The sequence below is a fragment of the Bombina bombina genome, chromosome 9 (genome assembly GCF_027579735.1).
Source record: "Bombina bombina isolate aBomBom1 chromosome 9, aBomBom1.pri, whole genome shotgun sequence".
Classification (NCBI taxonomy): domain Eukaryota; kingdom Metazoa; phylum Chordata; class Amphibia; order Anura; family Bombinatoridae; genus Bombina; species Bombina bombina.
In genome coordinates this window covers 220,095,979-220,117,071 of record NC_069507.1, presented here as the reverse complement: position 1 = coordinate 220,117,071, position 21,093 = coordinate 220,095,979, and the positions used below count along the sequence as shown (strand labels likewise).

The 21,093-nt window shown below is 39.8% G+C and overlaps 1 protein-coding gene across 1 annotated transcript in view; it reads left to right on the top strand.

The window, feature by feature from the left end:
• The window catches only part of WDR11 (WD repeat domain 11), a 163,372-nt gene extending 145,110 nt beyond the window's left edge, over window positions 1–18,262 (top strand). The window contains exons 23-29 of the mRNA XM_053692652.1: window positions 2,023–2,167; window positions 2,812–2,907; window positions 3,525–3,690; window positions 3,856–3,953; window positions 11,964–12,109; window positions 12,244–12,326; window positions 14,322–18,262. Coding sequence (XP_053548627.1) covers window positions 2,023–2,167; window positions 2,812–2,907; window positions 3,525–3,690; window positions 3,856–3,953; window positions 11,964–12,109; window positions 12,244–12,326; window positions 14,322–14,473 — 886 coding nt within the window. The 3' untranslated portion in view covers window positions 14,474–18,262. The remainder of the gene's footprint in view (window positions 1–2,022; window positions 2,168–2,811; window positions 2,908–3,524; window positions 3,691–3,855; window positions 3,954–11,963; window positions 12,110–12,243; window positions 12,327–14,321) is intronic.
• Window positions 18,263–21,093: the final 2,831 nt, after the last annotated feature.

Genomic DNA, 21,093 nt, shown 5'->3' with positions numbered 1-21,093 from the left:
CACAAAAGTCTGGCTGAGGTTCCAGACGTTCAGGCGTTTTGTCAGGCTTTAGTTAGGATCAAGCCTGTGTTTAAACCTGTTGCTCCGCCATGGAGTTTAAATTTAGTTCTTAAAGTTCTTCAAGGGGTTCCGTTTGAACCTTTGCATTCCATAGATATTAGCTTTTATCTTGGAAAGTTCTGTTTTTAGTAGCTATCTCCTCGGCTCGAAGAGTTTCGGAGTTATCTGCTTTACAATGTGATTCCCCTTATCTGATTTTCCATGCAGATAAGGTAGTGTTACGTACCAAACCTGGGTTTCTTCCTAAGGTGGTATCTAATAAGAATATCAATCAGGAGATTGTTGTTCCTTCTCTATGTCCTAATCCTTCTTCAAAGAAGGAACGTCTATTACACAATCTTGATGTGGTTCATGCTTTAAAGTTTTATTTACAAGCTACAAAGGATTTTTGTCAAACATCTGCTTTGTTTGTTGTCTACTCTGGACAGAGGAGAGGCCAAAAGGCTTTGGCAACTTCTCTTTCTTTTTGGCTAAGAAGTATAATACGCTTAGCTTATGAGACTGCTGGCCAGCAGCCTCCTGAAAGAATTGCAGCTCATTCTACTAGAGCAGTAGCTTCCACATGGGCTTTTAAACATGAGGCCTCTGTTGAACAGATTTGTAAGGCAGCGACTTGGTCTTCGCTTCATACCTTTTCTAAATTCAATAAATTTGATACTTTTGCTTCTTCAGAGGCTATTTTTGTGAGAAAGGTCTTACAGGCAGTGGTGTCTTCCGTTTAAGTTCCTGCCTTGTCCCTCCCTTCATCCGTGTCCTAAAGCTTTGGTATTGGTATCCCACAAGTAATGGATGAACCCGTGGACTGGATACACCTTTACAAGAGAAAACAAAATTTATGCTTACCTGATAAATTTATTTCTCTTGTGGTGTATCCAGTCCACGGCCCGCCCTGTCATTTTAAGGCAGGTGTTTTTTTATTTTTAAACTACAGTCACCACTGCACCCTATAGTTTCTCCTTTTTTTCTTGCTTGTCTTCGGTCGAATGACTGGGGGGGGGCAGTTAGGGGAGGAGCTATATAGACAGCTCTGCTGTGGGTGTCCTCTTGCAGCTTCCTGTTGGGAAGGAGAATATCCCACAAGTAATAGATGAACCCGTGGACTGGATACACCACAAGAGAAATAAATTTATCAGGTAAGCATGGCAGACATCACATTTTTATAACCCTTTATATATTTATACCTAATTTGCAGTTTATTATCTTATTTTTTTCTACTGATGCCAAACCATTGATATTTTGTTGACAAGAATGACAGTGGCAAGCCCTGTCATCTTTAAACTCTCCCACATAAGGAAATCGGTGGATGGAATTTAACCATTTATAAGCAATTGCTGCTAACAAGTTGTTAAAATGATTTAATACTATTCAGATTGCTGATATGTTAATCTATTTGAAAACTGCAGAAACTTGTTGTAATTTCACTGTGTCTACTGTCCCTTTTAACACTTCAGAAGTGAACATGTTTAGTCCTTTTTCCTTCCACCTTGTTTTTGGTATCATGTTATAGTCAAATTAATGTTGTCAAAGGCAACAAATTATCTTTGTTTTTTTATTTATTAGATATTTGACACTGGCCAAAATTCCAACTGAGATCGGTCAATAATGGTAGATAATTTACTTTAAACACTGCTTTGTTGAGCGCAACGTATTGTTCTCTATAGCTAGGTACCAGATCTTTGACTTGACTAAACCTAACGCATGTTATCAGAAAGAAGATAAATGTAATAAGCAGGGTTCCCTCTAAGGCCAGTTTTGTGAGCGGCCCAGCGGTAATTGGAGCAATTAGCAAACATTACACAATGCCAACTGCAAGGTGTGTTCCCCTTATTAACTGTTTCACCGCTGGGTCGCTTACAAAACTGGCCTTAGAGGGAACACTAGTGATAAGATAATAGTTTGCACCGTGTCCTTAGGAAGAATTTTAGGCTTCTCTACATTTTTTGTGTTGTCTTTGTTTCTCAGATTATATGGTGATGAATCTGAGCTGCACTTCTGGACAGTGGCTGCACACTACCTGCAAGTCTTCCAAAGAGGAGAGTCGCACACAGGCCCAGCAAACCCTTTGGACATCTGCTATGATGTGTTATGTGAGAATGCGTACTTTCAGGTAACACAGTAGTCTTCATTCACTGACCACTTCCAATGACAGCACTCAAAGAGATCTGAAGAGAAACGAGGGCCAAGTAGTATTAAAAATCCACCTTTGAGAGGAAGAGGTGGGTCTGATGCCCACTTTATGCCCATTTCATCAACAAATGCATAATAACACTATGTCTGAATTTCAGTTTAGTACATTTTTTCAGACAAATGTTAGTTTCAAGCATTTTCTCTGCACACCCCCAATATCATGTTGCAGTTATGAGCCTAAAATCTATATACATATACATTGTGAAGTCTTGCACATGCTCATTTGGGGCTGATGCGGCAGGAAGAGTGCATATATATATATATATTGTGAACTCCTGCACATGATCAGTTGGAACTGATGCGGCAGGAAGAGTGCATATCAATATATATTGTGAAGTCTTGCACATGCTCAGTTAGAGCTGGTGTCTCAGGAAGAGTGCATATAAATAGATTGCACATTTTAGAAATAAAAATTAAATTGCATGCTCTGTCTGAATTTTGTTTAAATTTGACTTTAATGTCCATTGTGGTAATCGTGGCATTGTTCCCTCTTTGTTTGTGACTTGGATCCCTGCTCTTTCTGCACGTGACCTGACGGCAACTTATCCCGGCTGCTGACTGCAGAAATTCCAGCTGGACCGAGTTTATCTTCAGGAAGTGAAACGTTCCAGCTATGAACATACCAGGAAATGTGCAGACCAGCTTCTCCTCCTAGGACAGGTAAATGTGCAGAAACACACATGAGCTCACTTACAGAAGAATCAGACATTGTCAAAGGACATTTAACTCCAAATGATTTATTATTACACTTTTGTATTGCTATTTACTTATTTCATTTGCCCACTTTTTCTGTAATTTAGCTCTGAAAGTTGTTGTTTTTTTCCCACTGGAAGGGCAAACACACCCACAGAATGACTTCTGGAGTGAACACATAGGGGCTTTGAAAGGCTGATAACAGTGAGGGGGGTATCTTGTTTTTGGTAACAGCAGATGTAAGAGTGGAATGAACCCACTGTGCATTAACAGGATATGCTACTATCATTTTACCTGCTGGGGTGTATTAAATTGTTTACCTTTGTTTTTAATTTAAAACAGGGTTTTTTGTCTTTTTTAAACTGCCAACTATACTGACTATACTTTAGTGGCTTTAGTGGAGTTGTGTAAGATTGAGGCAGCAGACAAAATCAACCTCCAAGTGGGGGGTGGGTATAGAGAGAAGCCAGACAATTTGAAAGGGTGTTTATGTAGCATGTCTGAATACAATAAGCTCTTATTATGTGCTGGCCTTAGACATCAATAGTCTCTTAGGAATTGCACAACTGTGACTTTGATTACAGACAGACCGTGCCGTGCAACTCCTGCTGGAAACCAGCGCTGACAACCCGCAGTATTACTGTGACTCACTTAAAGCTTGTCTGGTGACCACCGTCACCTCTTCTGGTCCATCACAAAGCACCATCAAACTGGTGGCAACCAACATGATAGCAAATGGGAAGCTGGCAGGTAAGTTGTTTTTACCTACCAGCCCAGCTGATTCTGCACCATATTCATTTCTGCACATTTAACGGTTTTGCTGATGAGCTTATATATTTGTATACCCAGAGAAATGTGCTTGTTGTCCATATTTATGTTACTAAGTATATATTGACCAATTTTCTCTGGATACAGAGGGGGTGCAGCTACTCTGCTTGATTGATAAAGCTGCTGACGCGTGCCGCTACCTGCAGACCTACAACGAGTGGAACCACGCTGCCTGGCTGGCTAAGGTTAGCAATGGAGACAAGGCAACAGGCCTCGTGTTTGTCTAAGATACCATATTTATATTAAGGGAAGAATCCAGGAATCTGCAAAGTGATGGGCAATTGTCTACTGCAGCTAGTAGCAGGGATATTTAAAGGGATACTGAACCCAATGTTTTTGTTTCATGATTCAGATAGAGCATTTAATTTTAACCCCTTAAGGACCAGGCATTTCAGACAAAAACTTCCCCAAAAGACCAGAGCATTTTTGCCATCACTACATTTAAACAGAGCCTTTTTTTATATTTACCTATCAAAACTATATATATTTTTTTTGTAGACAACCCAAAGTATTGATCTAGGCCCATTTTGGTATATTTCATGTCACCATTTCATCGCCAAATGCGATCAAATAAAGAAAATTGTTAACTTTTTCACAATTTTAGGTTTCTCACGCAAATTATTTACAAACAGCTTGTGCAATCATGGCACAAATGGTTGTAAATGCTTCTCTGGGATCCCCTTTGTTTAGATATAGCAGACATATATGGCTTTGGCATTGCTTTTTGGTAATTAGAAGGCCGCTAAATGCCTCTGTGCACCACACTTGTTATTCGGGAACTTTTAGGGTTAATTTTAGCTTTAATGTAAAGATCAGCCTCCCACCTGACACATCCCACCCCCTGATCCCTCCCTGACCCCTCTCAAACAGCTCTATTCCCTCCCCCACCACCACAACAGTCACCCCATCTTAAGTACTGGCAGAAAGTCTACCAGTATAAAAATAAAAGTATATATATATATATATATATATATATATATATAAAATCCAAGAAAAGGCAGGCACTCTCCGTTTTCAATCTGCAAAATTTTTACTCCGTGACATTTCGGGGTTTCACCCTGTCTTCAGACTTACATATAATGCGTGAACAAGTTGTAACATACTTATACCCTTACCCCACACCATTTGCATATACAATTAAACAATAATATAATAATCATTTCACCAAAACTTCATGTCCTCACGGCCCTCAGCGGTGCATACCCGGCGCTGTAACTACGTCATCAAGAAGGAGGCACCGCACTCTATTGGGTTACACCTCGGAAGCCGCCAACCACCTACCACTGCCAACCCCAGCATGTATACGTCATAGCAGACGTCGCCTGTAGCTAGGGTTCCCATCACCAGTGATCGTGTGTTAACACAGTAATCCTGTAAACCAGCAAAGTGACAAAATGAATAAAAGTATTTAAAAACAATAAGCAGCACGATCATAAGATTATCACACATAGCATCTCTCTACCGAATTAAAAGTAAAACGTGCCTGTCCCAATATCTGCTAAATTGTACTGCAAACTATATAAAGAGACTGTCATCCTCTTCCTATTCCATAGTATAGCCTGCCAATGTATATTATCCTAGTACATACAAGCAATTCAAGCAAAGAACATTTTTTAAGTATTAAGGTTAACACATAGGTAAAACAGCTGCTCCATCTATAAACTATTATGCAGCCCTATAGTCATATACCATACTACTACTTAAGCTATACACAAGGAAAGAACATTTTTTAGTACTTAGGTAAAACAGCTGCTCCATCTATAAACTATTCTGCAGCCCTATAGTCATATACCATACTACTACTTAAGCTATACACAAGGCTAAACTAGGTGTACTAAAACATATGGCAGAAGAATCACATTTGGAAAATAGTTAAGCACATAGATAAATCAGATCACAAGAGCAGCCTTATATTCTTATAACTGAATAACTTAATGAGAACAACAGAGCATTTAGGAAAAATAATTGAACCCAGAAATAAAGTACATGGATAAATCAGATCACATGAGCAGACCTATATTCCTTTTCATATGACACCTAAAAGAAACACTGCCAGTCTAGCTTCACATTTAAGCCCTTTGGTGTCAAAGTATCCAATTCATATGTCCATCTTGATTCCCTCTGTAATAGGATGTTTCCCCTGTCACCCCCTCTTCGTGGGGCCGGGACATGGTCTATCAGTGTGTACCGTAGATCACAGACATTATGTCCACTCTCCAAGAAGTGGCGAGCCACTGGTTGGTCAGACTCTCCATTCTTAATAGCCGCCCTGATGGAGCTTTTATGGTTGGCCATCCGTATCCGTAGATTGTCACTAGTTTTGCCCACATAGAACAAACTACACGGACAGTGTAATAAATAGACTACATGGCTCGTAGTACATGTCATCCTATGCCTATGTACATACTTCTTCCTGCTCCTTGGATGATGGAAGAATTTACCTGTGATCAACCCGTTACAAGTGGTGCACCCACTGCATTTGAAGCACCCGGGCTTTACTTCCTCCAACCATGTCCTGGTTGAGTAACAGTGCACTGGATCTGTAAGTTGTAGGATATCTTTGAGATATCCTCCAGGGCTTCTTTAAGATAATCATCAATCTCTTTTTTAAAAATTTCGAAAGACCACAGATAGAAACTCCCTCCTGGAGGCAACCAGTTGTCACCCCCCAGCACTTAAGAGGGCTCTACCTAAATCCTAGTTTGTAAGGGTTAAGAGGAACTTCACAGATGCAAGTCGGGCGGAGAGACAGACAGATGAAATGAAGGAGCGTTTCATAAGAAGAGGTTACCGCAAGTACTGGAGAGAAGCACATCAGGAAAGTAAGTTCAGGTGAGGTCCAAAAAACAAGATGCCCCTGGAGTGGAGCAGGAGAAGATGACACTGGTTACTACATATGCAGTGGATAAAAATGGCCTGAGTGCTATCCTGAAGAGTAATTGGAGACTACTGAGCTTGGAGAATGCCCTTCCTTTTAAAGGAATGGGTGAACCAAGAATTGGATACCGGAGGGGTAGATCTCTCAAAGATGACATGAAGTTTTGGTGAAATGATTATTATATTATTGTTTAATTGTATATGCAAATGGTGTGGGGTAAGGGTATAAGTATGTTACAACTTGTTCACGCATTATATGTAAGTCTGAGGACGGGGGTGAAACCCCGAAACGTCACTGAGTAAAAATTTTGCAGATTGAAAGCGGAGAGTGCCTGCCTTTTCTTGGATTGTTTGTACCTACTTGCTGTGCACCCCGGACACTATTTGAGAGTGCTTTACCGTATGACACTGTTTATATATATATATATATATATATATATATATATATATATATATATATATATATATATAAAAATTCTGCAAGGTAGTGTCCCCCTTACCTCCCAAACTCCCTGATCCCCCCCCCCCAAACAGCTCTCTAACCCTCCCCCCTCTACCCAGTTTGCTGCAAATTAGACATTTTTTTCTGTAATGTAGCTGCCCCCCCCCCTCAATACCCTACCCCCTTCCCAGATTCTTTTCCGTCAAAGGATCCCACGTAGGATCCCCCTCATTGCCCCTCCTCCCTCCTTCCCCCTCAATAACGCAGCTTAATTGATTTATTTTTTATTCCCTGTAGCGTGGTGTAGCGGTCTCACCCGCTCCCGCCCCCCTACAGCGATGGGCTGACCACCCGCCTCCCTCCTTACTCTCCCACCCACCAACGATCGGCTCCACCGCTGTCCGATGCTGAGAGGGCCTCAGAGTGGCCCTCTCTGCATCGGTAACTCTGCAAATCTATTTCTGCAGTGCCTCTATTTTTCTGCAGTGCTAAAAATAGCGAGATCGCGGCAGAGAGAAGCACAGGACTGCAGCAAAGTTCAGGGTACGTTGCTGGTCCTTAAGGGCATAATGACCAGCGTCGTACAAGGTACGGCGCTGGTCATAAGGGGTTAAGCAACTTTCTAATTTACTCCTATTATCAATTTTTCTACGTTTTCTTGGTACCTTTATTTGAAAAAGCAGGACTGTAAGCTTAGGTGTCGGTGTTCTGTCAAAAACTCAAATTCCTCGAAAACTCCAATCTGACGTCACTTCCGATGACTCTTCTATTTTCACTATCTGTTTTGCCTGTCTTGAGGGGCACACGCCCATCCTCTGGCATACACCCCAAGTAAACCTTTATCAGATGTATGGAATCACCAGAAGTGACGTCAGATTGGAGTCTTTGATGAATTGGAGTTCTTAATAGAACACCGGCCCATCTTTGGTTCAGCACCTGGGTAGCACTTGCTGATTGGTGGCTAAATGTATGCCTTTAATCAATTTTAATTAACTTACCCTTAGTGCCCCAGGTCTAAAAACTTTTTTTTAGTGACACATTATCTGCTTTTTATTTTAAGCACCCTGAACTATATACTGTAATTCACATAAAGAGGACATTTTTTTTTATCAAGAGGACATTTTTTTAAAACTTTATAACATTATGGATACGCTATAAAGCTGCAGGGAGAGTCTTTTGCTCCATGTATGTGATATTTATTTCTCTTGTTTGTTGTCACAGACTAATAAATCTGACCTGAATGGTTTGTGCATACTAAGCATAGCAATACAACCAAATTCATATGTCTTTATATAGAAATTGATTGTTGAGCAACATTATCTGCATCTTTTGAGTATTGTTTGTTCATGATGAGGGGAGATTTGTAATAAAAGTGATATTTTAAGAACTTAGGGCTAGATTACAAGTGGAGCACAACCTTTTGTGCAGTCTTGTGCAAAGAATAACGCATTACAAGTGGATAGTTACATTTTTTTTTAACCAAAGCATCTTAGAGCAGCCAAAACTTTTTAATCCAAAATACCATTGTAAAATGTAGTGCTTTTTAAAGGGACAGTAAACTGCTACAAAAGAATGGTAACTACTCACTTTATTGCATTTATTTACAAATCAGTTCTCTTGTTTTTAATAGTTTAATGGTGCCAGATACTGAAGCTCCGCCTCTTTGTACTGGGGCGGCCATCTTGGAGCTCAGATATTGTCACAGCCTGTGACATAAGCTGCACACTAAAAGATCAGTAATATTGTCCACTTTTTTGCAGCTGTATAATGTGCTTCAGGTTAGTGTGCACAATACATCATGTGACCTTTACATTTATGCTTTTTCCTATGACAGGGAGACTCCACAACGTCATTCCAATTACTAGTGGGATATTCTACTCCTGGCCAGCAGGAGGCGGCAGAGAGCACCACAGCAAAGCTGTTAAAGGGACAGTTTACTCAAAAATGTTCTCCCCTTTAATTTGTTCCCAATGATCCACTTTACCTGCTGGAGTGGATTAAATTGTTTACAAGTATTTCCATTACCCTTATATTGGCATATGAAATAGATTATTTAGCCTGTGGTATACCCACCCATCCTGAAAGTTTTTGGCCTGAAGGCCAAGCTGTTTTAACACAGCCAGAAGAAGAAATTACGCTCCCAGTGGGTTATAGAAGAGATAAGGTAATAAAATGTTAATTTTCCATTGTTCTCTCCATGTATTGGTGATTGGTTTACGGACAGATATAAGATATAGAAGCAGGTATATGTACACAGTGTGATAAAGTAATGAGATCCGATTATACCTACAAGCTCAACCCATTTTATTAGGTTGTGGCTTCAAAACACAAAATCAGCTAATTCATATACACAAATAAGATTTAAAAAAGCAAATTTCATACATTTTATACTCTGCAACTGGTAAAAAAGTAATTGGAAACACAATAAGGGAAAAACAAATTTACAGTATACTGTCCCTTTAAGTGTAACTGCTTTACCCATAACCCCCAGTCATTCTCTTTGCCTCTGTCAATGGAGGTTGTCTCAACAAATTCCTCAGGGTTCCGTCCTTCAAGATGGAAACTATTTGTTCCATTCTTCCTTTGGTACAGGAAGGTCAGTTTATGACGACCATAGACCTGAAGGACGCATGCCTTCATGTTCCCATTCATAGGGAACACCATCAGTATCTGAGGTTTGCCTTTCTGGACAAGCACTTCCAATTTGTTTCACTTTCATTTGATCTGGCCACGGCTCCCAGAATATTCACAAAGGTTCTTTGGGCAATATTGGCTGTGATCAGATCCCAGGGAATTGCTGTGGTGCCTTATCTAGACGACATCTTGGTTCAGGAGTCGTCTTTTCAACTAGCCCAATCTCATACAGAGATGCTTTTGTCTTTTCTACGTTCCCATGGGTGGAAGGTGAATTTGGAAAAAAGTTCTCTGGTTCCATCTAACAAAGGTGTGTTTCCTCTGGACTATGATAGATTACCTGTCAATTAAGATTTTCCTGACGGAGGTCAGAATAGCCAAAATTCTTGCTTCTTGCCTTTCTCTCCAGTCTGTTTTTCGTCCATCTGTGGCTCAATGCATGGAGGTGATTGGGCTGATGGTGGCATCCATGGACATCATTCCTTTTGCTCGGTTCCCAATTTTTTTCTTTTATGATTTAGATAGAGCATACAATTTTAAGCAATTTTCTAATTTACTCAAATTATCAATTTTTCTTCGTTTCTCTTGCTATCTTTATTTGAAAAAGAAGGCATCTAAGCTTAGAAACCAGACAATTTTTGGTTCAGACCATGGACAGCACTTGTTTATTGGTGGATGAATTTATCCACCAATCAGCAAGAACAACCCAGGTTGTTCACCAAAAATGGGCCGGCATCTAAACTTACATTCTTGCTTTTCAAATAATGATACCAAGAGAATGAAGAAAATTTGATCATAGGAGTAAATTAGAAAGTTGCTTAAAATTGCATACTTTATCTGAATCACAAAAGAACATTTTTGGGTTCAGTGTCCCTTTAATCAGAAAATTGTTGTTCCTTCTTTTTGTCCTAATCCTCCTTCTCAAAAGGAACGTCTTTTGCATAACTTGGATGTTGTGCGGGCTCTAAAATTTTACTTACAAGCTACTAAAGATTTTCTGCAATCTTCTGCCCTGTTTGTTGTTTTCTCTGGAAAGCGTAATGGTCAGAAGGCCACTTCTACTTCTCTGTCTCTCTGGTTGAGAGGTTTAATTTGTTTGGCTTATGAGACTGCTGGACAGCAGCCTCTTGAGAGAATTACGGCTCATTCCACTAGGGCTGTCTCCTCTTCTTGGTTTCAAAAATGAAGCTTCTGTGGAACAGATTTGCAAAGCGGCAACATGGTCCTCTCTGCATACTTTTTCAAAATTCTACAAATTTGATACTTTTGCCTCGGCCAAGGCTTCTTTTGGGAGAGAGTTTCTTCAAGCGGTGGTGCCTTCTGTTTAGGTCCTCCTGATAAATTTCTTTCTTTCCGGACATGGAGAGTCCCCGCACTTTTTTTAAAAAATTATAATTCTGCAGTTTTTTGGTTTAAACCTCAGGCACCTTTTCACCCTTGTGTTTCTTCCTTTTTCATTTCCTTCGGGTGAATGACTTGGGGGTTATGGGTAAAGCAGTTACACTTAACAACTTTGCTGGGGTGCTCTTTGCCTCCTCCTGCTGGCCAGGAGTTGAATATCCCACTAGTAATTAGAATGACGTCATGAACTCTCCATGTCTGGAAAGAAAGAAATTTATAAGGTAAGCATAAATTTTGATTTTTACACAGTTTTACAGTTACACAAAATATATTTTAAAAAGCACTCAACGATAATATATAGCAATGCAGAATCTGCAACATGTAAAGCTCCTGCTTTGTATCATGCTCCTTAACCTGAAGCACATTATACAGCTGTAAAAAAGTGGACAACATTACTGATCTGTGAGTGTCAGACTCCAAGATGGCAGCCCCCATTACGAAGAGGCGGAGCTTCAGTATCTGGCACATTTAAGATATTAAAAAGGAGAAAGGACTTTGAAAAGAGCTGCAGGAACAGAATGAAATGCAATAACACAGTGAGTAGTAACAATTCTAGGGTAGTTGTGCCCAGCAGTTTAATGTCCCTTTTAAGTCCTGAATTAAAATGTTATTAATTAATAGTATAACACAGAACTACATCAAATAGAAGTGCAATCTATTTCTGCCTGAGCGATGTTATAGCACTAATATTTTTGTGCTCCCCTTGTAATCTTTAAAGAATGTGAATAGTAAGAATTCATTGTAATTTTTTTTTGTTCTGCTATTAATAAACAATATCTTAGCATTTAGTCATTTTAGTTGTCCCTAGTGAGCTTCATTTACTATTCTTTCCATTGCTCAGGTGCGTTTGAACCCAGAGGAGTGTGCCGAGGTCCTAAAGCGTTGGGTTGACCATCTCTGCTCCCAGCAAATTAACCAGAAGTACAAAGCAATCCTTGTGCTTCTTTCTCTCGGCTGTTTTACTCGGGTGACAGAGATGCTGCACAAGTGAGTGTAAATGGGTCCTGTAAAATGTTGCTGCCCCCTTGTGGAGTATTTGTATAATGCAGTGATGTATCTGTTCTCTCACAGTCGCTTTGATTTCCCAAGTCATGTTCTGTTCTCTTGCATCTTTGTCTTAGCATGAGGTGTTTTGACCGTGCTGCCTCGTTCCTTGAAGCCTGTCTGCAGTGTGGCGCCATTGAAGTCACTGATGAAACAAATATCCTTTATTTTCACAAGTAGAGCAGCAAGAAGGGTTTAAGCAAAGGGTTATCTGTGCACTGGGCATGCTCTTTGGTCACATCACATTCTAACTACACTATTTTCTATCTTATAGATCTGCCTTACCCCTAATCTGATACAGTAATGTCCCCATTATTAAAGGGATATTTAACAGTAAATACATGCTAGACATAATTATGTATTGAAAGCAATAATTAGCCATAGAATAATATGCAGATGTATATTTGCAATTATGTTAAAGTGAATGTAAATTTTGATGCTAAAGTGCCAGGTTTTTAAAAATTCGATTAAAAACAGGGGCACTTTAATTCATCAAAATTTACATTTCACTCATTGTGAAAAAATACTTACCTTTTAAACTTGGCAGTCGCTCCAGCTTCCTCCGGTCGTCGCAAAGCCATTGCTGACGTCAGAAATGATGGAACGGTCATCCTCCAATCACGGCTTCCTCCCCGGGGGGGAATCAGTGTCTGATTCAACGCCGTGATTGGAGGAAGCCGGATTCCTCATTTTAGACCCAGGAAGAGGCTTTGTGACGGGCGGAGGAAGCTGGAGCGGCTGTCAAGATTAAAAGGTAAGTTTTTTTTACAACATGAGTGAAATGTAAATTTTGATGAATTAAAGTTCCCCTGTTTTTAATCGAATTTTTAAAAACCGGGCACTTTAGCATCAAAATTTACATTCACTTTAAGTACTTCAGTTTCTATAAATAATGGGTGCTGCCATGTTTGAACTAGTTTTCTATTTATCTCTGTGCTAACAAGGCTGTGTGGAATCCCTTTTAGATTATCCTATGTTCCATACAGCCTTGTTTGGACAGTCTCTTTTATTGACGTTTTTATATATGTCCTTAACCCTTTAAGGACACAGCTTTCAGTTTGCTCAATTGTTTTATGACGGAAAAATTCCGTCACATGTCCTTAAGAGGTTAAAGGGACACTCAAATCAAAATTAAAGTTTCATGATTCAGATAGGGCATGTCATTTTAAACAACTTTCCCATTTATATCCTTTAACAAAATATGCACAGTCTTTTTATATTTACACTTTTTGAGTTTCCAGCTCCTACTGAGCATGTGCAAGAATTCACAGAATATACGTATATGCATTTGTGATTGACTGATGGCTGTCACTTGTATACAGTAGGAGTGGAAATAAACATAACTTTGAAATGTGTCAGAAAAAAAATCTAAAACTCATTTGAAGTTTAGATTAAGTGCTATTGCATTGTCCTGTTATTATGTGTTTGTTAATTATGCTTATGCTGCAGAAAAACAGTAATCATTTTAGCTAGAAACATTTTTGATAATAGAAGTATATTGCAAAAATGCTTCTATTTTACAGTGAAACACACCCATGAACATTTACATTTTTACCTTTCTATCCCTTTAATATACAATATTTAGCTATGTGTAATAAAACAACTTTGCAATATACTTTCGTTATTTTACCCCCTTTTCATGACATTTTCATGTAATTTGACTCTGAAAATTGAAGATTTTATAATTCTTAAATTGATAATGCACCCTGCAGACTACACAAAGATAACCCTGCTACATATATTTTCCTAAATGACTTTTACTGACAACAAATGCAAAATAATGTTTTTATACTAACGTAACAACAGTGACTAGCCTTGTGTGTGCCCACTCAAGCCCTGATTGGCTCCTCTGAATGAGGCAAGTGATGGTGCAGCTTAGCTATTGAAAAACAGCATCAGCAAACATGATCATATTTGTATGAAAATGTTTATACTTAATTATGTTATTCTATGACAACAAAACAGAAAAGTCTTGTAATTACAAGGTGTTTACTGCCCCTTTAATCTTGTACGCTGCTAAATAGGTTAACCCTCAGGCATTATGGACAGTAGGTGACTGTGTCTCATTAATGTCACATGATGTGTGTATTGTGTTAGACTCATATTCCATATCTACAATCTCATACACTGCTTTTCCTTAACATTTGCTCACATAAGCTGATTTCAGCCGTGTTTGCAGACTACTCTCGTAATCTCCGCACCGTTGGATTCACACACGGAGCTCTGAGGTTTGCCCTGAAGGCTGGCGATGCTGGTGCTGAGTTACTGTCTGAGCTTCAGGCTCCAAAGAAAGAGGAAGAAAAATGAGCAGAAACTATACACTATCTTGTAAACTGAACCTCTTGCAGCTGCCCTTGCTTGATGAGCATAGGCAACAGAGAGTAGGATACAGGTACTGGTCTTCATAAGGTACCTAGTAACCTTGCAGCTTCCTACAGGCTTGGACGGCTGTGGTCCTACAGCAATCACAGGCAAAGGTGCGGACTGTATTTAAAGTGACACTATTGTTAACATCAACTTTTTGTCACAATCCCAAGGGACAGTACAGAAGTTCCTTTATATAACTATAAAATACCTGATCAACAATTCCTAATTACATTCATAGTTACAAAATAATATAGTCAGATTAGTAAAAAAAACTCCTTTCAAAACAGTCAACATCAACCGTAAACAATGAAGCGCAGATTAACACCAACTCCCAGTCCCAATAATGATTTCTCGCTAAATTTCCTGAGTGCATTAGTAGGGTATGCTGTGAATAATGAGAAAATATATTTCTCTTCAGAAAATAGGAGCAAAGAGTGTGAAACTTGACATATAAATATGTGATTCCAAATCACATGAGGATAAACCTTGGAAACTGAAGACATGAGCTTTCAAACGTCTTGAAATGGTTATTAGTTCTTTAACAGCTTGACTTCCCCACAAGGGTCCAATACAATGTGTAGTAAGGTGGTGCAGAATTTTGTTTGATCACCAAATGGTTAATACAAATGTGATTAATACATAAAAACTGCACTGATGGTGGTGTTCTTGCAGATACTAAACAGAATACCTATGGCTGCTACATATGACATTTTCTGTCCTATGCACCCTGCCAGCAGCTGCTAAATATTGTTATTATGTACAAGGAGTTGTCCTGCTTTTCAGCTGATCTTTATCTCTTCAGCTTGGACAGACGGACATTTTCTAGCTTTTTAGAGTTTTTTGCACAGTAAAATGAAGTCTTTTTGTTTCAGATGCCTTGAGTTATTTAATTTTTCCCCATAATAAATGTCTTTATTTTGCACTAAAAATGTACAAAACTGCACCAAAAATTGTTACAACTGCCTTCTTTATTGCTGGTTGGTACGATAGCCCCCTGCAGTGTTTTTTCTTTTTCTGACTCCCATATTTCATTGTAACGCTACTCCCATTATCTCACCACATTTACAACACACAGATTGGTAAACTTCTCTCTAGCCAGCTCATACTCATTCTACCTGGGAGGATTCAGATGTTTATGGAGCTTTTCCTGCATGAAGATTTTAGCTGCCATCTTTTTTCTTACATAATTCTTCTTACGTAATTCTTCTTAAAAAATATAATGTATGCACCCTGTGCGCAGTGGATGGTTTACATGGGCGCTGAGGGGCCCTGTGAGCAGTGGATGGTTTACATGGGTGCTGAGGGGTCCTGTGCGCAGTGGATGGTTTACATGGGCGCTGAGGGGTCCTGTGCGCAGTGGATGGTTTACATGGGCGCTGAGGGGTCCTGTGCGCAGTGGATGGTTTACATGGGCGCTGAGGGGTCCTGTGCGCAGTGGATGGTTTACATGGGCGCTGAGGGGCCCTGTGCGCAGTGGATGGTTTACATGGATGCCAGGGTAAGACTTTGCACCGCTTTGGCCATATCTGACATACATTTCTTTCTTGAACTTGTGACCTTAGCTCGATTTCCTCTGTGCACTGCAAGTTAGGACCTGTGATCTAACAGCGGCAGAGACACTAGCTATATGTTTAGGCACCCAGGGTGCATAATAGTTATTTGGCTGCATTTTTAATCACCCAAAATTCTATTTTCAGTTTGGCCTGTAAGTGAAAAATAAATGGCAACGTGCTCATCATTTGGCAACCAGAATACATTATCTGAAACAGCAGAGTCTTCATATATATAGTGTGCACACAGTTTTCTAGCTACATTCTCCTGTTAAGCTTTGAAGGGTGTGCAGTGAGAGAGATGATCCTGATTAATTTTATACTCTAAGCAGCTATGTCTCTTTCATATACGGAGTATGGAATTTGTAGTCACACTGCATTAAGTGGCTCGTGTCTGCCTTTAACTCCACTACAGACACCTATCATCCAGCAGTAAAATCCCATCCTATGCTAGCTAGTAACAGCAGGCTGCCAGGCCTTTGTGAGTGAGGATAGACGTGATCACAAATTGTTTAGCTAGTTTATAAACTCCAGGTCTACGTGTGGGTGCTGCACTATATGTGTGTGTCAAATAGAGGGCATGGGGTCCTTTTCCTGAAAAACATAGATCTCTGGGGAACTTCATTAATCATAGCTGCATAACCTAAGCCCTTTATTTCCACTGTTGCCTTTTTCTGATTTGTTAGTCATCTCTGTAATTGCACCACATTTTATACTGTTATTAATTGTATAGAATGGCATTGGCACTGCTCATATTTTTGTTTAGATATTAATTTTGTAAAATTTCTGGTATTTTTTCATGAAACTTGTTTTTTAATCATAATGATGATCATATACATAAGCAAAAACCCAAACACTAGATCCTGCAATATCCTGTATTAATTTAAAAGTTTTATCAGACTTGGATGTAATAAGAGAAAGCAATAATATAATGCAGGTTCTTTGTTTTCAAAGTAAACCTGTAGCAAATAGTAGATCAATGCTTTCATGTCCCAGCTAGCATTGGAAGGGTTAATTTTATGTAGATTTGTTACTTCAATGTCTGATGAGCAGATATTCTGCATTCAACCACAGTAGAGTTGGTGCTGTACAAAAACTACAGAATATTTAGGAACCATATTTTATTTGTAGGTAGGTGGATACTATAGACTCTCACTTTTGTTTTCATTTATATTTACACCAGGACAGGGACCTGTCCATACCCACGCAATGCAGAACAATCTTGCTCTGTCCATTTATGTTCTTTATGTCATAATGAGATTTTGCTAAATTCACAAAAGGCTGTGTAGTTTCAGCTGGATTTAGATTTGCTGTAAGTAAACTGCTGAAAACCTGAAACCAAGATGCTTGTAAATAGAGCGATTGTTAAATCATTTGGCAAGACGTCTTTGACCCCAAACTCTCTAGAGGGAGAACAGATTTTACATTCTGCTCTTTCCCCCGCTCCTCTGTTACTAAACATTGTACAGAGGTGTGGTGGGTACGACTGTCAACAGTTGTCAGATTTAAGTAAACTACCCCAAAGCCTTATTATGAAGAAGAGGATAAATGGGCAGAGCAGAGATCCCTGTCTCATAAACAGGAAGTTATGAGTGAGGATCTATAACCTCCTATCTCCTGCCTCTCCAGTCCATCCTGGCTCCACTGTCAGATAATACTCTGGGAGGTAAATATACAATTGTGAAACACCAAAAGGTTTGTGTATGAACTGTCAATAGCATTTCATTGTGCAGCAGCTCTGTCTGTGAATAAGAGCACATGCAGTGAGTAGACTTTTTACATATAGACTTTGATTTGTATATATAACAAGACTGTCTAGTGAAGAGTATTGTTTTACCGGTGCAAAATAAAACCGTTCTATCTGGGACTGGTCTAAAATGTGCCCACATTCTTTTTGCTTGATTGTAATCTCAACATTCAATGTTATTCTGTGTAAGTAACATAAATAGGACACTAAATAGTTAACTGCCAGGGCACTTATGTATTTGGTATTGGTTCCATTACATTACAGCTCTGTGCATTTTCCATTGAATTTTACTGATGGGAGAATTTGCAAACCCAGCTGATCTGTGCTACTCTAAAGTGCAGAGAGTGATGTATGGACGGGTTATTGAGATTTGTATCTGTTTGTGTGTTTACTTCTGTTGAATATGTAAATAAAAGTGTCATGTTTAAACAAGTTCTTGTTTTTTTTCCCATTTCCGAGCATCACAATCTTTATTTTATGGAGATAATTCAATGCAAGCCCATATAGGCATCAAATGTAGCACTAGTATAAGCAAGCATTGCTAAAGATAAATGTATAGCAAAACAGATACCTAAATAAAGTGGCAATTTGCAGATGTTTATAAGCAGAATATGCTTAGGTTCTGTATATTGTCTGTCTGTTTATATATTATCTGCTGGACAGTTCCATATATTTAACACGGAAGGGGGCTGCACTCTCAGACTGGACTGGGTACATATCCCATGACCCTGCAACATGCACAGCCCTGGGTGCTCAATAGCACTCACAAGTAGCTATACTGTCCCCAGAGTTTCAGGCAGTTAAGCCCAGACAAGTCAAACAAACTGGGAACAAGTTAAGGGTTCACAGACTTATGTAATCATTGTAATATTCGGGACCCAAGTTTAGGGAGAGACCTTGACGTGGTACCTGGGCTTGTCCCATTTGGCCAGATGTGGTAACTAACTCTTCCAGTTTTGCTTTAATTCTTAGCTGAGAGCTTGCAAATGAGTGCTAGACTTCCTCTGTGTGTTGTGTTAATTTGTTTTGTAATTTTCCCTATGGGCCTTGCACCCAGACTTGTCTGGGGTTAACTGCCTGGGATTCTGGGGACAGTATAGCTATCTGTGAGTGCTATTGAGCACCCAGGGCTGTGCATGTTGCAGGAACATAGGATGTGTACCCAGTTCCGTCTAAGAGTGCAGTCCCCTTCCGTGTTTTGTATATGTCTAGGGTGATTACATAAGTCTGTGAACCCTTGACTTGTTCCCAGTTTGTTTGATTGAGAGCTTGCATTGTATGGCTGTATTAGGGACCCAGGTTTTGGGAGAGACCTTGACGTGGTACCTGGGCTTGTCCCATTTTGCAAAATGCGGTAACTAACTCTGCCAGTTTTGCTTTTAATATTATATTATATTTGTATTATGTGTGTGTGTGTGTTTGTATGTATATATATGTATGTGTGTGTATATATATATATATACACACACACATACATATATATATATATTCCATTTCTTTCTTATGGTTGTGAGAGTCAACAATCTTACTCTTGGGATATACTTCATCTGGCAACTAGGAGGAGTCAAAGACACCCCACACCAGAGCTTTAAAGATCCCTCCTACTTCCCTCTCTCTCCCAGTAGTTCTTTGCCTCTTCTAGGAGAAGACAGGGACTGAGGTGCTATGAAATCTTCTTTTATCTTCAGATGTTCCTTCCCTCAGTGGATAGTTCCTGGAAGAGAGGGATCTAGGAGGGTACAACCTGTGCTGGAAAATGCCTGTAGTAGAGGTCATTTGCACAGGATAACCACGGGTGTTGCTTGGAAGTTCCTAAGCCTCCTCCTATTACCCTGTCTTACAGTTCACATGGTTAGTAGCACAAAGGACTGGGTATTCCATACAACCCTTTTGTTACCTATAGAAGGATATGGTAAGGGGGAGAGAGGGAGGGTCATGCTTTACGTGAATCTCATAAGGCAACTGTGTGGTGCTTGGTAAGCACTCTAAGACTATATCCACATCCCTTTAGAGTCTCCTGGTAGGGCTCTTTCAGTGGTGTGAGGTTTGTACACAATCTGCTGTGGATGCCTAATTGCCCTTATGACCCAGCAAGACAGTATGTAAGACCTATTTGGAAGTCCCAGAAAGGCTTATTCCATAGCTACAGCATATAAATCCCAATGGGGAAAACTTTCTTAATAAGTGATACTTCAGCTTTAAATTTCGGTGATAGGACTGCACACAGCGCTCCGGTGTCAGTGTTTGCACCAAAGGCGCTGGGACAGCAGCGGTAAGTATGAAGAGGGGAAGAAGCGCTGCATCTTTACTCTCATGTGGTCAGGGAAGGGTTACAACTTTTTCCTACCACAGGAGAGTGTTTTGGCGTGGACTCCACCTCCTATCACGGTCAAGCTGCGCCAGGAGTCTTTTGAAGGAGAATTATTGCTGTGTGTCCACTGGTTTCCTGAATCGCTAGAGGGGGTAAGACCCTCATACTGAAGTACTAGGGGGCTAGCAGAGGCTACATTAAGGCAGTACTGTGGGTGTCAGGGCATATAAGCTTCTACCCATATTTAATGAGGTACTGGGAGTGTGTTAGACCATTTAACACTGAGGGGCCATTTCTACTTTTTTTATTGGGGCGATACTATCATCTCAACTGTATTTTCCTCGCTTACTACTAAATTATCTACTTTATACGGTGCTTCCAAGATTGAGAACTCCAGTGATGCCTCAACAGATGTTAGTATTTCTGAGGGAGGTCCTTCAGACTTAAATATTCTTGTGAATAAATGCCTGTTGTGCAAACTGGTCATAGTGTGCTCACCTGCACAACTTTGTAACACTTGCATATGATCTATTCTGCAGTCTCATTCTCCAACCCCATGTACTTCCACAGCTGGAGAACATTCACCAGTATATGTTACCCAGAGTGGAGTAACTAAGTTTTCACCTAGTTTTAAAGACCCCTTACAGTCAGCAGTCTCTGAAGCTATGGCTGCAATTCTACCAGTGGTTAATCGCAAGCGTAAGAGCAAGCATATATATTCAGAGTCCTCATTTAGGGGTATTACCCCAGCTCAGATTGTCCTGAAATCTAAAGTTCTCCATCTGAGGCAGAGGCGGAACTGTCATTCAGAGGATTCGGTTCAGACAAAGAAACTAAAGATATTACTTTTCAATTTAAAATGGAACACCTGCATAACTTGCTAAAGTTGGTGCTTGTGTCGTTGGGGATGCAAGAGTCTAAGCCGATCAAGGTTAAATCCGTAAAAAAGCTG